General features: G+C 43.5%; 2 protein-coding genes across 6 annotated transcripts in view; both read left to right on the top strand.

Annotated features, from left to right (window-relative positions):
• Nucleotides 1-4396, top strand: slc35g1 (solute carrier family 35 member G1). The gene is made up of 4 exons (XM_047032317.1): nucleotides 1-330; nucleotides 1366-1546; nucleotides 2157-2339; nucleotides 2452-4396. The coding sequence occupies exons 1-4, from the start codon at nucleotides 9-11 to the stop codon at nucleotides 3011-3013; spliced, it is 1248 nt and encodes a 415-aa protein (XP_046888273.1). The 5' UTR covers nucleotides 1-8; the 3' UTR covers nucleotides 3014-4396.
• A 1281-nt stretch (nucleotides 4397-5677) lies between these two features.
• The window catches only part of plce1 (phospholipase C, epsilon 1), a 51073-nt gene continuing 41392 nt past the window's right edge, over nucleotides 5678-15358 (top strand). For 4 of the 5 annotated variants that reach the window (XM_047033139.1, XM_047033142.1, XM_047033141.1 and 1 more), the window contains exons 1-3: nucleotides 5678-5735; nucleotides 5848-6172; nucleotides 10939-12648. In XM_047033139.1, the coding sequence (XP_046889095.1) occupies nucleotides 11272-12648 (1377 nt within the window). In that variant the 5' untranslated portion in view covers nucleotides 5678-5735; nucleotides 5848-6172; nucleotides 10939-11271. Of the gene's footprint in view, nucleotides 5736-5847; nucleotides 6173-9474; nucleotides 9557-10938; nucleotides 12649-15358 lie in introns of those variants that run through there. The other variant, XM_047033140.1, reaches the window with a different exon arrangement.

The following is a 15358-nucleotide window of genomic DNA, read 5'->3' on the forward strand; positions in this document are numbered from 1 at the left end:
AGGGTGATATGACAGAAAGTAGCGCTTCCATAGACGACCGAGTTTTATCGGTCGTACCACGCAGACAGGAAGATATCAGAGTAGTGTTTCACAAAGTTGCCGATATCGAAGACGAGGAAGACGATGTACACGCAACAGAAAGGGTTTACTTACAAAGTAGTCATGATTCACCGTGTTTCAGCAATGATGATGAAAAGGCAGGCAGCACCACAAAACAAGTGGACAACACCAATGCCATTCTTCGGTTCTGTTCCCGGTACACATGTTGGAGAACTGACTGCAGCGACGGGAATCCCATCCCAGCCGGGGGAGAAACCCCGTTTGATAAAGGTAGTTGAGCACTGGAACATCATAGTGATTTTTAAATTATTGCTATTATATTACATTCATCATATCTATTTCGTCGATGTAAGTTTCCGGATCAGCGTCCCTGTATGATTAACTTTGAGATTAAAATGATATTGAAAGAAAATGATTAGCAGTTCGACAGCCAATGACCTCTCTCGTAGCACGTTATGTAACTGACGTAATCTCTTGTTCTGTACAGTGTAGAAATTACTCCCAAGTAATATAGTCCTGATAGTAATTCAAACTCGTGTACGTTATTCAAACAGTTTCTTTATCGTGAGATGTAGAATTATGTAGCTATTTAATGGTCTGATAATACGGTTTATCATCTAAATATCATCCAGTATGACGGTGCAGTTATTCTCAAACTCTAAAGTAGAAGCCATGTATATATTTATTCCAACCATTAGCCTAATATTTAAAAACGTAAATACCCTTTTATTTCCATACAACATAGGCCCATTCCAAAATATCTGAGTCAAAGCATTAGGCTACTTTAAAGATTGTACAATGATCAAGCAAGGGAATAGCCTTCATTATTTGCTGCTTGTGATGAGTCAAGGTTCTCATTGAAGAGACAATAGTTTCCTTGTTTATTAAAAATTGCTGTGTCAGGCTGACATGATTCAAAGCCTTCCTCTTAATGGCCTTTTAAATAATGGGAGTTTAAATATGTTTTATATAGAAACAAATTAAATATATTTTCTATATAAAAACCTAAAATCATTCAGATATCAGATTGACATTAATATTTTAGCCAACATGACAGTAATCTATCCATTAGTCATGTTGTTTTTGTGCCGTCCTTTGTTAAAGCTAAGCCCCCTATGGTGTACAAATAAGGTTCCCAAAGGTGAAGCTGCCTTTCCTGGTTTCCCATAGAGCTTCCTTGACAACCAGACTGTCTCTCTTTTGTGGAGCTTGATCTTTTCAGCTCAGGCCTCATACCATTCTACTGTATCTCTCTCTTTGTAATAACCTCTACCCACTACTCCTCCTCCCTCTGTCCGTCACCAGAACCAGAGAAGAAGCGCAAGTGTCCAGGCTTGGGTCTTTTCTATGGGCTCCTATCTACAGTATTCTTCTCTGTCATCGCCCTCCTGGTGAAGAGCATTGAGGGCATCCATGCCATAGAGATCAGCGCCATTCGCTGCTTCTTCCAGATGCTGTTTGTCATGCCTCTGCTGCTCTATCACAAGTACGTGGTACACACATACACACAAGCTATCTCTCTCTCTCTCTCTCTCTCTCTCTCTCTCTCTCTCTCTCTCTCTCTTTCAAGAATTGTGAAAGCTTCTGACTTTGCTTTTCCATAATAATAATAATAATAATACATTTTATTTCTATCGATTTTCATTCGAAAACAAATCTCAAAGTTCTAATAGAGGCCTCTTTCATTATTAATCATATTAATCGTGACTACATTCCTTTCGTGACTTATTAGCCAACATCGGTCAATTTACTGCTTTCATCGTGTCTGTACAGGTGATTGCTGAATGTCATGTTACATCTGTGTTTTGTGTGTGCTGTACCCTGTCATCCAGTCTAATTGTTATAGCTAATTATTTGGTGGAAACAGACATAAGTCCTGTTCTGATTGGCTGTTATGTCAGACTGCTCTTCTCTCAGATGTTATTCGTTATTGGTCTCTCTCTCTCTCTCTCTCTCTCTCTCTCTCTCTCTCTCTCTCTCTCTCTCTCTCTCTCTCTCTCTCTCTCTCTCTCTCTCTCTCTCTCTCTGTCTCTCTCTCTCCTTTCCTTCCTTCCTTCCTTCCGTCTCATCTCCTGGTCTCCATCCCTCCCCTGCAGTGTTGGATTCCTGGGCCCGAGGGACAAACGTGTTTACCTGGTGCTGCGCGGCCTCCTGGGCTCCAACGCCATGATCCTGCTCTACTACGCCGTGCAGCAGATGCCCCTGGCGGATGCCACCGTCATCATGTTCTCTAACCCTGTCTTCACCTCCCTGCTCGCCTGGATTTTTCTTAAGGAGAAGTAAAAGCGCTGCTACTACAACTACCACTTTACTGAACTTATTTTCAAAGCAGTTCTCAAAATGTTTCACAAGTAAAAAAAGAATTCACTGTCCTTATTGTGTCCTCTCCAGGTGCACCATTTGGGACTGCGTTTTCACCGTCTTCACCCTGGCAGGTGTCATCCTCATTGCTCGGCCACCCTTCCTCTTCGGGGCGCGTACGGAGGGTATCGAGGGAGACTACACCAATCACCTCAAGGGGACAATCGCTGCCTTCGGCGGCGCCATCGCTGCCGCGTTTGTCTTTGTCGTTCTCAGGAAGATGGGTAAGAGTGTCCACTACTACCTCTCTGTGTGGTACTACGCAGTCATGGGCTTCATAGAGTGCATCATCGCTCTGTCAGTGATGGAGGAGTGGACTCTGCCCTTTTGTGGGCGGGACCGCTGGATCCTGATGCTGATTGCGGTGCTGGGGATCGCTGGGCAGATCTTCCTCACCAAGGCTCTGCAGATAGAGAAAGCCGGGCCTGTGGCCTTGATGAGGACGGTGGACGTGGTCCTGGCCTTTTCTTTCCAGTTCCTGTTCTTCGACCGTAAGCCGACCTGGTGGAGCCTGGGAGGGGCTCTGTGTGTGGTGGTCAGCACTAGTGGAGTGGCCCTCAGGAAGTTGTATGCCAACAAGATGAAGAGTTGACTTAAAGATGCACAAGAAAACCCTTGTCTTAATAAGGGTTGAATTTTTTGAAATGTTATTATTAAGTTATTAAATGTTAACCATACAAAATGAGAAAACCTTAAAACGTAAATGTATTTAATGATGATGTCCTACCTGACACCTGATGTGTCATACAATATGTTTTAGAAGATGTCATTTGATGATATTGTATAATGCTGATGTTTGAGGTAAACCAAAGAAACTTCTTACACAACGTTACTGTAAGGTTTTACACTCTCAGAGAGATGCTGAATATTGATACTTTTAGTATTGAGCATTTAATTACATACAATCTTTTTGTAACCCATATAGTCTGGAAATGGTTAACTGTGTGATAGGGTGAACTTAAGATGAAAGGTGTTTGAAAAACTTTTTTGCACTTGGAAATATTGAGGGTTAGAATTGAGTGTGATCAAACGCACATCTCCATTCTATTTTCCCAGTGGTGATATACATTAGCAATACAGAAATAAAAAGTCTAGTAACAAACTGGGAGAAAACCAGTTGCTGGTAAAACAGAATGATGCATACATCATATCAAAGTTTGAAATCTAAAAACAAGAACTATTGGTCGGTTGATGGTCATTCAGGCATTCATGGCAAGACTGTGGAACACCTTTTAAAAACCAACTGCCTTCCTTTCATATTTCTACTTGCTATTAAAAATTAAGCATTTGAGTTTGCACACTCTGTTATATTACATGAGTTTTGACACCACTGTGATCATTAAGCTTTTACTCTGTAGTTTTCTTATTTATGCAAACCGCTATTTTATATGGTATCTTACTGTTTTTCAGGAGACAAACTCAGTTGTGAATACTTTATAAAAGCACTTTCTTCAGAAATAAAAAAAGAAAGTCTAAGACTTGAATTAGTATTTACCTTGCTGTGGTAAATATATATGCTCTTACTTAAATTTGCACAATCATATGCAACTATGACTGTTTAGGGCTCTTATAGTGATACAAACCTTTTTTTAAAGATATGGTTGTATGATGTCTTTTTCTATATTGTTTATAAACAGTATATTAACATGTCACCATTGTTCATGGGACCATATTTGAATTCAGGTGGTCAGAGATGTAAAGGCATATAAAAGCATCTTTATTTTTGCTATGGATTGAATAAATTAGCTTAACTAATAGTAGTCAAAGCACAATAGAGTATTCTTATTATTCTTACAGTTACTTGTTATTAAGCATTTACATGTATTACCTTTGAGCAAAACACTAATCCAGTGGATTACATTTGTACTGAAACATTAGACTCATAAGAACTGCTTTACACAATATTACTTTCAATGAGTATTTGAAGGTATTCTTGAAAATGTAAAATATTTTGTGAGTTGATTCTGAAATAAATTGCAGATAAACAATATATATTTGGTCTTAATTTAGCATTGAATGTGTGTGATGACAAACTCCACAAATCATGTTTCTCATTACTGGTTTCTCCCTTGCCAGCTGGGCCCCATTGTGAGTTTAAGGACTCAGGCCTTCTCAGAATACAGATAATCTGATTCACAAATCCATTTGCTATTGTTACACACAGCCATTGTTGTAATCCAGCTAAACTAACAACTCAATGCAGGACAACAACTGAAATCTCTATTGATTTGCACAAACCACTGAGTCAGGTAGCTGTCAGTGCTTTCAGTCTCTCTACCTGTGTGGTGGTGTGGGGGGGGGGGGGGGGGGGGGGGGGGGCAACCATTATCATGTTCCCCTGTTAGGGCTTTAGACAATTTTAGACATGCCCTTTCTACAGCTTTCTTCCATTGCATTGATAAACAAAACTAAATTGTGAAGAAGGAATATATCGCATTAAAACAAGGTCCTAAAAGCTTAGTTTAAACAGACTTTATGCAGTTCACATGGAATAGTTTTTTTAAACTATGAAGATATGTATTACCCCCTTCCTCTGTAATTACAGTAATGGTTTTTGACAAACAGTAGGCAACACAAACTACAACAACCTCTTATACTCAGCAGATGGCGTATTTTGCCTAGGTTTACATATGGTGAAATGTGTTGTGAAATGCTGAAGGCATGTTATTTAGAGAAATCTAACAGAATATACGCTCATTTTATTAGCTGCCTTTAAAAAAAATTATCCAGATACAGTTCAGACAAAGGGGTATACCACTTTTAATCAAATGATCTGGTATACTAAATCCTTTGATTAAAAGTTAATAATATGTAAGGGAAGACGATACTAGTGTTACAAATGAACAATAGGAAAACCACTATTTGTGACGTGGGGATACAATTATTGATAATGAAATTCATCTCTTGAGTTTAGACATCGGTACTTGGTTTGATTTAAGGGCGGAGGTCTCCAACATTCTTGCAGGATGGCATAAGACCATCAGGAGAACGGCAGGGAATTGGAAAATAATCTCTCATTTTCCAGGTTGAATAGTTAAGTTTAATAGTAGGCCAGGCCTACACACACACACACACACACACACACACACACACACACACACACACACACACACACACACACACACACACCACACACACACACACACACACACACGCCCTGAAGGGGAGTGACTGAGGGACGAGGGGCGGGCGCGGGAAGCCTAAACTACAAAATACATTGGTTGTTAAGTATAGGAAGTAAATGTGATAATAAAACGATAAAAAAAGTTTTCTGAGCATGTGTTCGAGTCGCCTCTCCTAACAAATGCATTCAGGTATTATAAACCATAGTAAAAAGACAAATCAATAAATTGCAGCTGTCTGTCGAGCCACCTAAATTAAACTAGTTAATTCCCTTTTATCTAATTTTTAAACTTTTATCCACAGCTACAGTGAAACAAAAGGCAACCACAGATACTGCTGCCAGACATTCCAATGTAGTGACAGTGCACTGTGCATTCGGGCTGCTTATCATTACCAGCCCTGCAACGCCTATTGTCCTCCTGAGCTGCCGCGAACTGGCCACTACAAGCCTAACAGCACCTCTAGTCCCAGCTGCCGGGAGGCGGTGTTTGGGTTTCTTCTCCTCATCTCATCAAGCCGAGTCACTCTCTTCCCAATCCCGATAGCTCATAACTCGTGTTACAGAGTTATCATCGGAAAGTAATCGGACTTTTCTGGATTGATTTGCTGCGAATGCAAAGTTTGTTTGGTGAGTAACGTTTGTTTGTGTACTATAATTGGTTCTGCTGGACACACATTGGCTGCAAATGCACGTGTCGCGTTGTAAACCCAATATTTTGTGGCAATTCAGAACCTTTGTTATCATGTAGGATCAAATACAAATTGATAACAAGTCAATCGGTTGGCCTACATCAGCTCCAAATTGATCCTCAGACCAATTTGTTGACAACCCGTTTGACAGGGAAATCCTAGTGTTTCAATCCTTGCATTCATGAATATTGACGAATGGATCGTTTCTAATTTGATTGGTGCACGACATTCACAACACACACGTTCTTTTACTTCAGAGAAAAGGTGTGAGTGTACGAGTCGATGTTTATGTTTGTCTACCAAAGCTTTCTGCGTGATACCTCTAGTCTCCCAGATATTTGGCATCATAGGAAAAAGTTTTCCATGTCATTGTCACATTGTCAACTCATTTTTTGGCATTTAATTTTAATGTGTCAAATGGTTCATCTCTGATATGCAGTGTCATTTTTACTCAACGTAAGTGTCCAGACGATGCTCCAAGCAGTTCAAACAAGAGTACGGTGCAATAAAAGTATAAACTTGATGTATATATGCCTATAGAATTATGCAAAATCAGTATAGATAACTTCCTACCTAGCTAAGCAGTAGGTACATTTTGCTCTACTTCTGTATGTAGGGCGAGAGTCTGTATTTACCAAAGTAAATAAAACAAGAGAAAACATAAAGATGCATAGAGAAGGATATGTTCTCTCACTCTTTATGGGGTATACAGGATAGGCTTCATTAAGTCTGGTTATTGCAAAGTACAAATGTTCTAATAGACGAGATAGAAATATGCACAACATTTGTCCATAGTCTGCAAGTACCATCGACCCTCCAGAGGCTTAAGTCAGCCCTCTCCCCTTGTTATTATGCACGCACGCACGCACGCACACACACACACACACACACACACACACACACACACACACACACACACACACACACACACACACACACACACACACACACACACACACACACAGGCTCCCTCTTTCCACTGGCGTCCTCTGCCCAGCCTTCTAATCAGATCCATATGTTCTCCAGGACCCTCCATGAACAGGATCCTGTTAGGTTCTGTTCTTCCCCTTCGTAACCAGACGTGATCTCTGACTACTTTTGTGACACTAAAGTGGACAATATTAAGTACGTTTTCACACATTATGAAAATACCAAACTACCTATTTTCTCTCTCTAGGCCAAGCCTGGTGTTAATAAGTCTTATTTTTTGGAAATATGTTTTTTCCCAATGTTTAATTTGTGTGTCTTTGTACACAATGATGTGAAGTCTTTGTTGTGCAAAGGAAGGAATGTCCATCTTTTGTTATTAGATGACATGTCTTTTCTTCTGTGATCTCTTAAAGAGGGGGATTTGTCCAGACTCACTGTGCCAGTCAGAACTGCAGCATCTCTCTCTCTCTCTCTCTCTCTCTCTCTCTCTCTCTCTCTCTCTCTCTCTCTCTCTCTCTCTCTCTCTCTCTCTCTCTCTCTCTCTCTCTCTCTCTCTCTCTCTCTTGTGTGTCTGTGTATCTTTCTGTCTCTCACTCTTTCTGTCTCCCTACACCAATCTTTTCTCTTTTCTCCTCCCCACTCATTCACTCACTCTCTCTCACACACACACACACTCTCTCTCTAACTCTCTCAGTCACCCCACGTGAGGCTGGCCTAATCACATACCAGCGCGTGAGTCATCACTTGGATGCGTTAAGAAATAATCCCACATGAATAACCCCTAATCCCCAACCCCACCAGAAGGCCTCCAGTTAACTGTGGGACAAAAAAGTATTGATGATTTAGGGAGCATTATACCAATTGTTCTAAACTTCCCCTTTCCTGGTTGCTGTGGTGATGCAATGTAAAAGACATCCACTGCATACCTGTGGATGATGGTTTAGTTTGACTCAGATGTCAGAACAATACACAGAGCAAATATCTAAACACATGTGCCATGTTTCTAAATACTATAACATTATTTAAATATTGACAAACAAAATGGACAATATGTTAGAATGGTAAACTATGCTGACCCTTTGGCTTTCATCTAACTAATATCTGGATGAAGCTGATATGATTCTTCAGAATGTGTAGGAAGGATTTTTTCATCCTATCTGACAGGAGTGACTGACCAAACCTGAAACTCTAAGGGAGCTGACACTCCCTTAGCCTCGCTCAGATTCCTAGTTAGATTAGGAATCCCGTGCTCCACTGCTGTCTTAGTGACCTGATTTGTAGGTCGTGGCTCTAGAAGTGTAATGTGACTGGTAAAGAATTGTGAAAGCTTCTGACTTTGCGTGTCCATAGAGGCCTCTTTTATTATTAATAATATTAATTGTGACAATCAGAATCGGAATAAAGTTTAATCGTCAACTAAGTGCACACAAACAAGGAATTTACTTTGGTGGGCAGATAGATTAAACATATAATAAACATATACAAATCTTAAAAATATGCGTGCGGTCCTTAAATATACAATATAAAAAAGTAAGAATGTAAAAGATTTACATAAGAATACTGACAAAACTGTATAATATAAAATGTAAAGAAAAAATAAAAGAATGCAGTAGGGCTGTATGCAGTAAAGTGACAGAGCGTTAATTTAATGCTTAGTACTTTTGTGACTTATCAGCAAACATCTGTCAATTAACTTCAATCAATTTCATCTTCTCTGTCCAGGTGACTGGTGGAAACAGTCATGTAGGTTATGATCTCTCTCTCTCTCTCTCTCTCTCTCTCTCTCTCTCTCTCTCTCTCTCTCTCTCTGTCTCTCTGTCTCTCTGTCTCTCTGTCTCTCTGTCTCTCTGTCTCTCTGTCTCTCTGTCTCTCTCTGTCTCTCTCTCTCTCTGTCTTTCTCTCATATCTAAGGTATTGTGAGTACCAATAAAGACGGTACAGTTGATTCAGCTTCAACTTACGCCATGCCCATAGGCAGTCTCTCTCACACACACAACCAATAAGGTAATGACTGCCACTGGCAGTTAAGAGTTACCTGGATACATACATACAATCCTTTTCTTGAATGTAATAATTGTACAAAGTTCAGTCAATTAGAAACAATTTCATCTTTTCTGGTTTGCTGCCCATTGCACTTGTCTCTGGTTGTTTCTCTGCCGGCAGCAAGTTGTGATTTGCCCTACAAGACCTCTTTGTGTGTCTTGTCAGGGTTGCGCAGCAGCTGATAACAGAAGAACTTTGATCCATTGGCAGGGCTGATTTGCAGGTTTGACTCCCCAGCCCTGCCCAGTGTTAGCACCGAGCTGTTGTCACTCAGCGCTTCTCAGACCTGAGACAGTCCGAGAGACAAGGCTCCTGGACCCAACCAGGGTTTGAATCCCACACGCTCATGGTAATTTTTTTTGACTGTTAGGGAGCAAAGGCTTTTAATATCTGGTAAATGTGGGGTCGCACGTTGATGCAGGCTATTAGTGGGCCAGAGTTGGGGGATTAAAGACTCATTGTTACATTATGGGTTCAGAGAAAGATATGCATCGTACATCGTTGTGTCTTCTGATCTGACCTGTTTTTACAGTGCTATTCAAAGTCAAGAAGAAAATCTCTCTCTCTCTCTCTCTCTCTCTCTCTCTCTCTCTCTCTCTCTCTCTCTCTCTCTCTCTCTCTCTCTCTCTCTCTCTCTCTCTCTCTCTAACTCTCTCTCTCTCTAACTCTCTCTCTCTTTCTGTCTGTGTCTCTCTCTCCTCTTCTCCTCTACTGATGCATGTAACATTCAGCCTTCAGAAGAGGTTACTCCTTCAGCAGACAGACAACCTGATGTATGGTCTGGTGTGTGGGTGTGGGAAGTTTGGTCTGGGGTTTGGCTAGCAAAGGGACACAGAATCAATGGACTTAGACCACCCCCCCCCCCACCCCCTACACACACACACACACACACATACACACACATCATCTCCCCTCCCTGGAGTGGCCTCACATTCCAGCAACCCACGCGTTTTTCACAGGGGGCTTTTCTGCTGCCATCGCAGACCTAGCGCTGCAGCACGGTCTGACTGACTGTCTTTCTGACCAGAACTGTTTACAGACCCACTGCTTGTGCAAGACCAGTGCAAACCTAAAATCATGCTTTTTCCAGTTATTATTGATAGTAAGGCACATGATGTAGGTGAAAATGCCCTTGTGCACATAATGAGAGAGACGGAAACGATGTCAAGGTCTGGGGTCCAGACAGGAGCTTTGGGTACACAGTCACAACAAGATGCCAAGGTTACTATACCAAAAACAAAGCCAATCAATGGATTGTATAGATGGTTCAGGGGGATGAGTTCTTATGCATCTTCTGTCATCTGGAGATATTATGGAACATATAACATGGCACTTTTTAATGGATGTCCAGGTTCTCTCAGAAGTTCGGCTGGTATACTGAGACGACAGTGCAGTGTGAGGTGTATAGGTGTGAGATACTCTCGGATCCCCCCCTTTTCACAGATAATTGCTTTCTGTTCTCTTTCTCACTTTAACCTTTTGTCCCTCACATCGAGAATGTGAAACACTAATGTTGTCTTTCACCCTCTCCTCTGAAACGGAAGGACTGATATCTGATGAAGCAACGTCATCAGTCTGGTTTAAGTCTCAACAACCACACTAATCTAGGCACCTTCACAACTGGATGTGAAATTTCGATGCCATATTGGGTATGTGGGTGTGAGAGAAATAGAAGATGTCAAAAAGAGATAATGTATGCTAATTTATGTATGTGTGTGTTTCCAAAACCAGAGAGAGGCCTTACCAGAAGGACAGAGCAAAGGAACCAGTGACATCACAGTGACTATCTAGCCGGCACACCCAAATATCCACACACAGTCACTGAATGTGGACCGGAGTACCCAGGAATTCTTCTGCTGTCCAGGGTCAAGGCTTATATCCTAGCTTTTACAGCTGGATCGGCTTCTGTTTTGACAACATAGTCTGTTTGGTGTGAAGGTTCCCCTGGATCTGCCTACCTACACCTCCATCTCTGTCCTTCAAACTAAATGATTGTTGGCCTGCTGACCTTTAGATGCTCAATGACCTGAGGCTCCAGCAGAGAGAGGAAAAACAAGTGACACTATGACTTCAGCAAAGGAGACTTGCGTGACACGGCGTAAACCAGGAACTACAGAGCCCAGTACGCACCAGAACAATGAAGAAAGACGGCATTCTGACCAACCGTTGGTGAGCTGCCAGTGTAGCCCCACCTCCAGCCCACCCCTCCGGCTGTACAGGAAGTTATCTTGTGACTGTTTAGATGGGAAGTTTCTGGAAACAGGATGTCGAGGCTGGGATTACCGTTCTAGAGCAGCTAGCTCTATAACCTCCCACAGTGTCGCTTCTACACAGCACTGCATGTATTCCAGACAGCCCTGTGGGTCAAATGACCTTACAAATAGAGCCCGGAGTCACGGGACAGGGCTCTTGTACAGCGAGTGTGGACTGGACACTGTGTGTCAAGAAATAGGTCCCGCTGCCCAGTGTTCTACTCCCCAGGGTTCCACTTCCCATGGTTGTGCTCCTAAGGGTTCTATTCCCCGGGGTTATACTGCTGGGACTGTGGATCGTCCTCAGGCAGCAGCTAGTGGAATGCCAGCGTGGAACTGCCCAGAGGGAAACTCCTGCCAACTGGAATGTAACAGCGCTGCTCTGGTCTCTCACAGGCCCAGCGCTCGTCCCAATTCCTGTCACTGCTCCAGCCCCGGCCCTTCTGCCTGCCCCTGCTTCCCCAGCCCCAGCCCCAGCCCTAGCCCCAGCCCCAGCCCCAGCCCCAGCCCCAGCCCCAGCCCCAGCCCCAGCCCCAGCCCCAGCCCCAAACCCATATTAAGCCCCAGCCTCAAGCTCACCGCTCAACGTCGGAGCAGCTTGCCTGTGTCTGTGTTATCAACTTCTCATTCTCCCCAGGGAGACCCAGGCCCCCCAGATACCTCTCCCAAGACTAGAGCTTCCCTCTGCAGGCGTGATGCCCGCAGACTCTGCCCGAGAGACGGCTACTCCAGCCTAGAGAGGCTGAACAGGAGGCCCAAGCCCATGGTCTCCTCCGTGGAAAATGTCTTCCTCCGTCGGGCTTCCCTTGAAGCCATGACAGCTTCCAGGTCACCACTGGGGTCATCACCTGGGGCAATGGTCAGCCCACCAAAAAGCGACAGTGATGGAGGCCTGTCAGACAGTGAATTTGTACGGAACAAGAAGGAACGCTCTACTGTTCTGGTCCGGAGGTTCTACAGGAACAACCAGGAAGTGAAGAAGTCTGTGTGTACCGGCACCAGAGCCATCGTTAGGACTCTGCCCTCAGGTCACATTTCCGACCATGTCTGGGGGGTTGTTTGTAGAAGAACCTGGCGCCCCAGTGAGAAAGACATTCAGCCAATCAGAAAGCATGGTGTGGAGGATCTTGTTACCAGCCTGAAGGTCTGCAGAGCTCTGCTACGGTACCCTGGGGTCAGATTCTCACAGGTAAGAGAAGCTTTACACACACATGCACACACTCACATGTTAGGGGTCAGCGTCTCAGTCATTAGATAGTTTGTCTTTCACACCCATGCTACAGGTTCCATGAAAGGACCCACTGTTATGAGGCCCACTGCAGCCCCTCCTGTGAATGTGTTAACCAACCCTCACACACATCAAACCTAACCATGCTGACACCCTCACCATCTTGTCACAATTTTCTTTTTTTTACCCAACTGTGAATGCTTTGGAACCACCACCTCACAGATTGCTGTAATTCAGCTAATACTATGAGTGGGAAATTTGGTGGAAAAAGTCATTTACAGTGTTTGCGCTCGTCTGTTTAGTTTAAATGTTACGCTTGTTATGTGTGTCGGAAAAAGAGTGGGGGACTCCACTGCACAGTCTGTCTCTTTGTCCGTGGTTGTCCTCTCCTCCTTCTCCTCTCCTCTGCTCTCCTCTCCACCTCTCCTCTCCTCTCCACCTATCCTCTCCTCCGCAGCAGTGGAAAAGTGATTTATCTGCAGTTAGTTCTGCTGTCTGTGAAACTGACAGACTGAGCTGGCATTGGCTTACAGTTACAAACCATGGAATCTATCCCCTGGTTACTGCCAAGAGAGATGGATTGAGAAGAGAGAGAGGAATGGAGAGAGAAAAAGGGTATTTGGAAAGAGAGTTCTGGTGAGGGTGCCAGATGTTGTTGATGGTCGGGTGTACGATGTATTGAGGTTGAGTTGAGGTTGTAATGAGTTTGAGTTGAGGTTGAATTGAGTTTGATGTGAGGTTGTATAGAGGTTGAGGTGAGGTTGTATTGAGATTGAGGTGAGGTTTCATGGTAAAGGTCTTATTAACATCCAGTGAGGATCTGCCACAAAACATTAAAAGCCTGAGAAAATACAGTCCAATGGCTGACTGCCTTGTTCAACCACAACCTCCACGTTAAGCATGCCTACAGTGTGTGTGTGCGTGTGCGTGCGTGTGTGCCCGCTCATGTGCATGTGTCGACCACAACAGAGCCAACCTCTATGTAAGAGTGTGTGGTGAGGGGCGCTGGTGAGGGGCGCTGGTGAGGGCCGCTGGTGAGGGCCGCTGCAGTGGTTGCAGTCAGTTTTATGAGTCCTTTGTGGTGCAGGGATATGGGCTGTATGCAGGCCAGCCTCCAGGCTCCACTCATAATGAGACCATTGAAAAGCCTGCTAGTCGCAGCGCCTGTCAAAACACCAGCCACAGTATGCCTATGGAGTTACCATAGGAACCAAACACCGAATAGTATAGTCACTGATTCTTATATGGCCAACACGCACACGCACACACATGTGCTTCAGTACTCAAAAAACAAGCGCACAAGTACACTCATTCTCTCTCTCATACACACACAAACACACACTTACACAAGGAGGTGTGTGTGTGTGTGTGTGAGTGGGCAGTAATGAAGGTGTAGTTGAGAAATTCCAAGGTATCCCCTGGCCTACTGTTTATTACCTCAGCTAAGGAGGTAAGCCAAAGCACACAGGATTATATGATGGAGGGATCCTAGCAGAGTAACACTGGCAGAGAGAGTAGGAAAATAAGAGTTTCTAGCAGAATATAGGGGGAATGGAGGTTGAAAGGGAAGTTTGGGAGGTAAGAAGGGGAGTGAAGTTTGTGTCATCGTGCTGAGCTAGATACGTGAGGCCTAAGAGAGACAGAAGGGACCTTGCTTTATTGTGTTCTATTTCTGCTTCCTGAACTTTACAACCTGGGAGCTTTGCATGTCTTCATGACATGTTTACAATCATCATGTACGTAAAACATAAATAAGGGTTGCCTGTCATGCAAATATATTTTCTTACCAGGGGGGCACATGCGTACCCACCCACACACACACACACGCACTCCTTTGGCCAACATCAAACAACCTAAAGCCTGCAGGAGGATGTTAATCATTTGCTCTTTAGTACTCCGTCTTTAGGACTCTACCAATTAGTGTCAATGGAGCCTTTTCATTTGGGTCAAAGAAGATCTTTCAAGTCAACATTCTCCATCTTTGCAAACACTGTTAAAGTTAAAGCAAGCAACCTGAGGCTGAAGGTGAAAGATGAGAAAGAAGAGAGAGCAAGACAGGTGAAGAGATGGCGGGAAAAGGAATGGGAGCGAGAAAGAGGGAAAGAGATAAGACAACAAGACAAGATAAGGATATAAAGCATGGAAAAAGGAAAAGAGCTACCACCCCTCCCCCTTTACACACACACGCACACACGCGCACACACACACACACATGCACGCACACACAACTCCAGACCCACTGGGCTCGTTGATCCTCCTGGGGGGGGACTTCCTAAACAGGCTCGCTGTAATTGATTTCCATCGTGTCTGTGTGTGTATACACAGAGTATGGGTTTGTATATGTGCGCTTGTACGAGTGCGTCTACATGTGCATTGCTTGTGTGTATGCTAAGGCCTTTACGGTACTGTACTGTAGGTTCGTAGCTCTTGGTGGAGATCAGAAATGTCCCTATGATTTTTGCAGTAGAGGTCTCAGATCTGTGTGGTTGGCCAAAAGCACCAAAGGAGGATGCTTTCACTCTGCCAGACATCCCACAGCTGTTTCAGTAAATGAACTTCGGCTGATATAGGCCCACATCCTCAGAACGGACTAATGCAGTGGACGAAAAAGTGTGTTTCTGACACAAACACTTGTTAATATTTGGTAAATATACCTACAATGGATCTGTTA

Source organism: Hypomesus transpacificus, chromosome 13 (assembly GCF_021917145.1).
Source record: "Hypomesus transpacificus isolate Combined female chromosome 13, fHypTra1, whole genome shotgun sequence".
Classification (NCBI taxonomy): Eukaryota; Metazoa; Chordata; class Actinopteri; order Osmeriformes; family Osmeridae; genus Hypomesus; species Hypomesus transpacificus.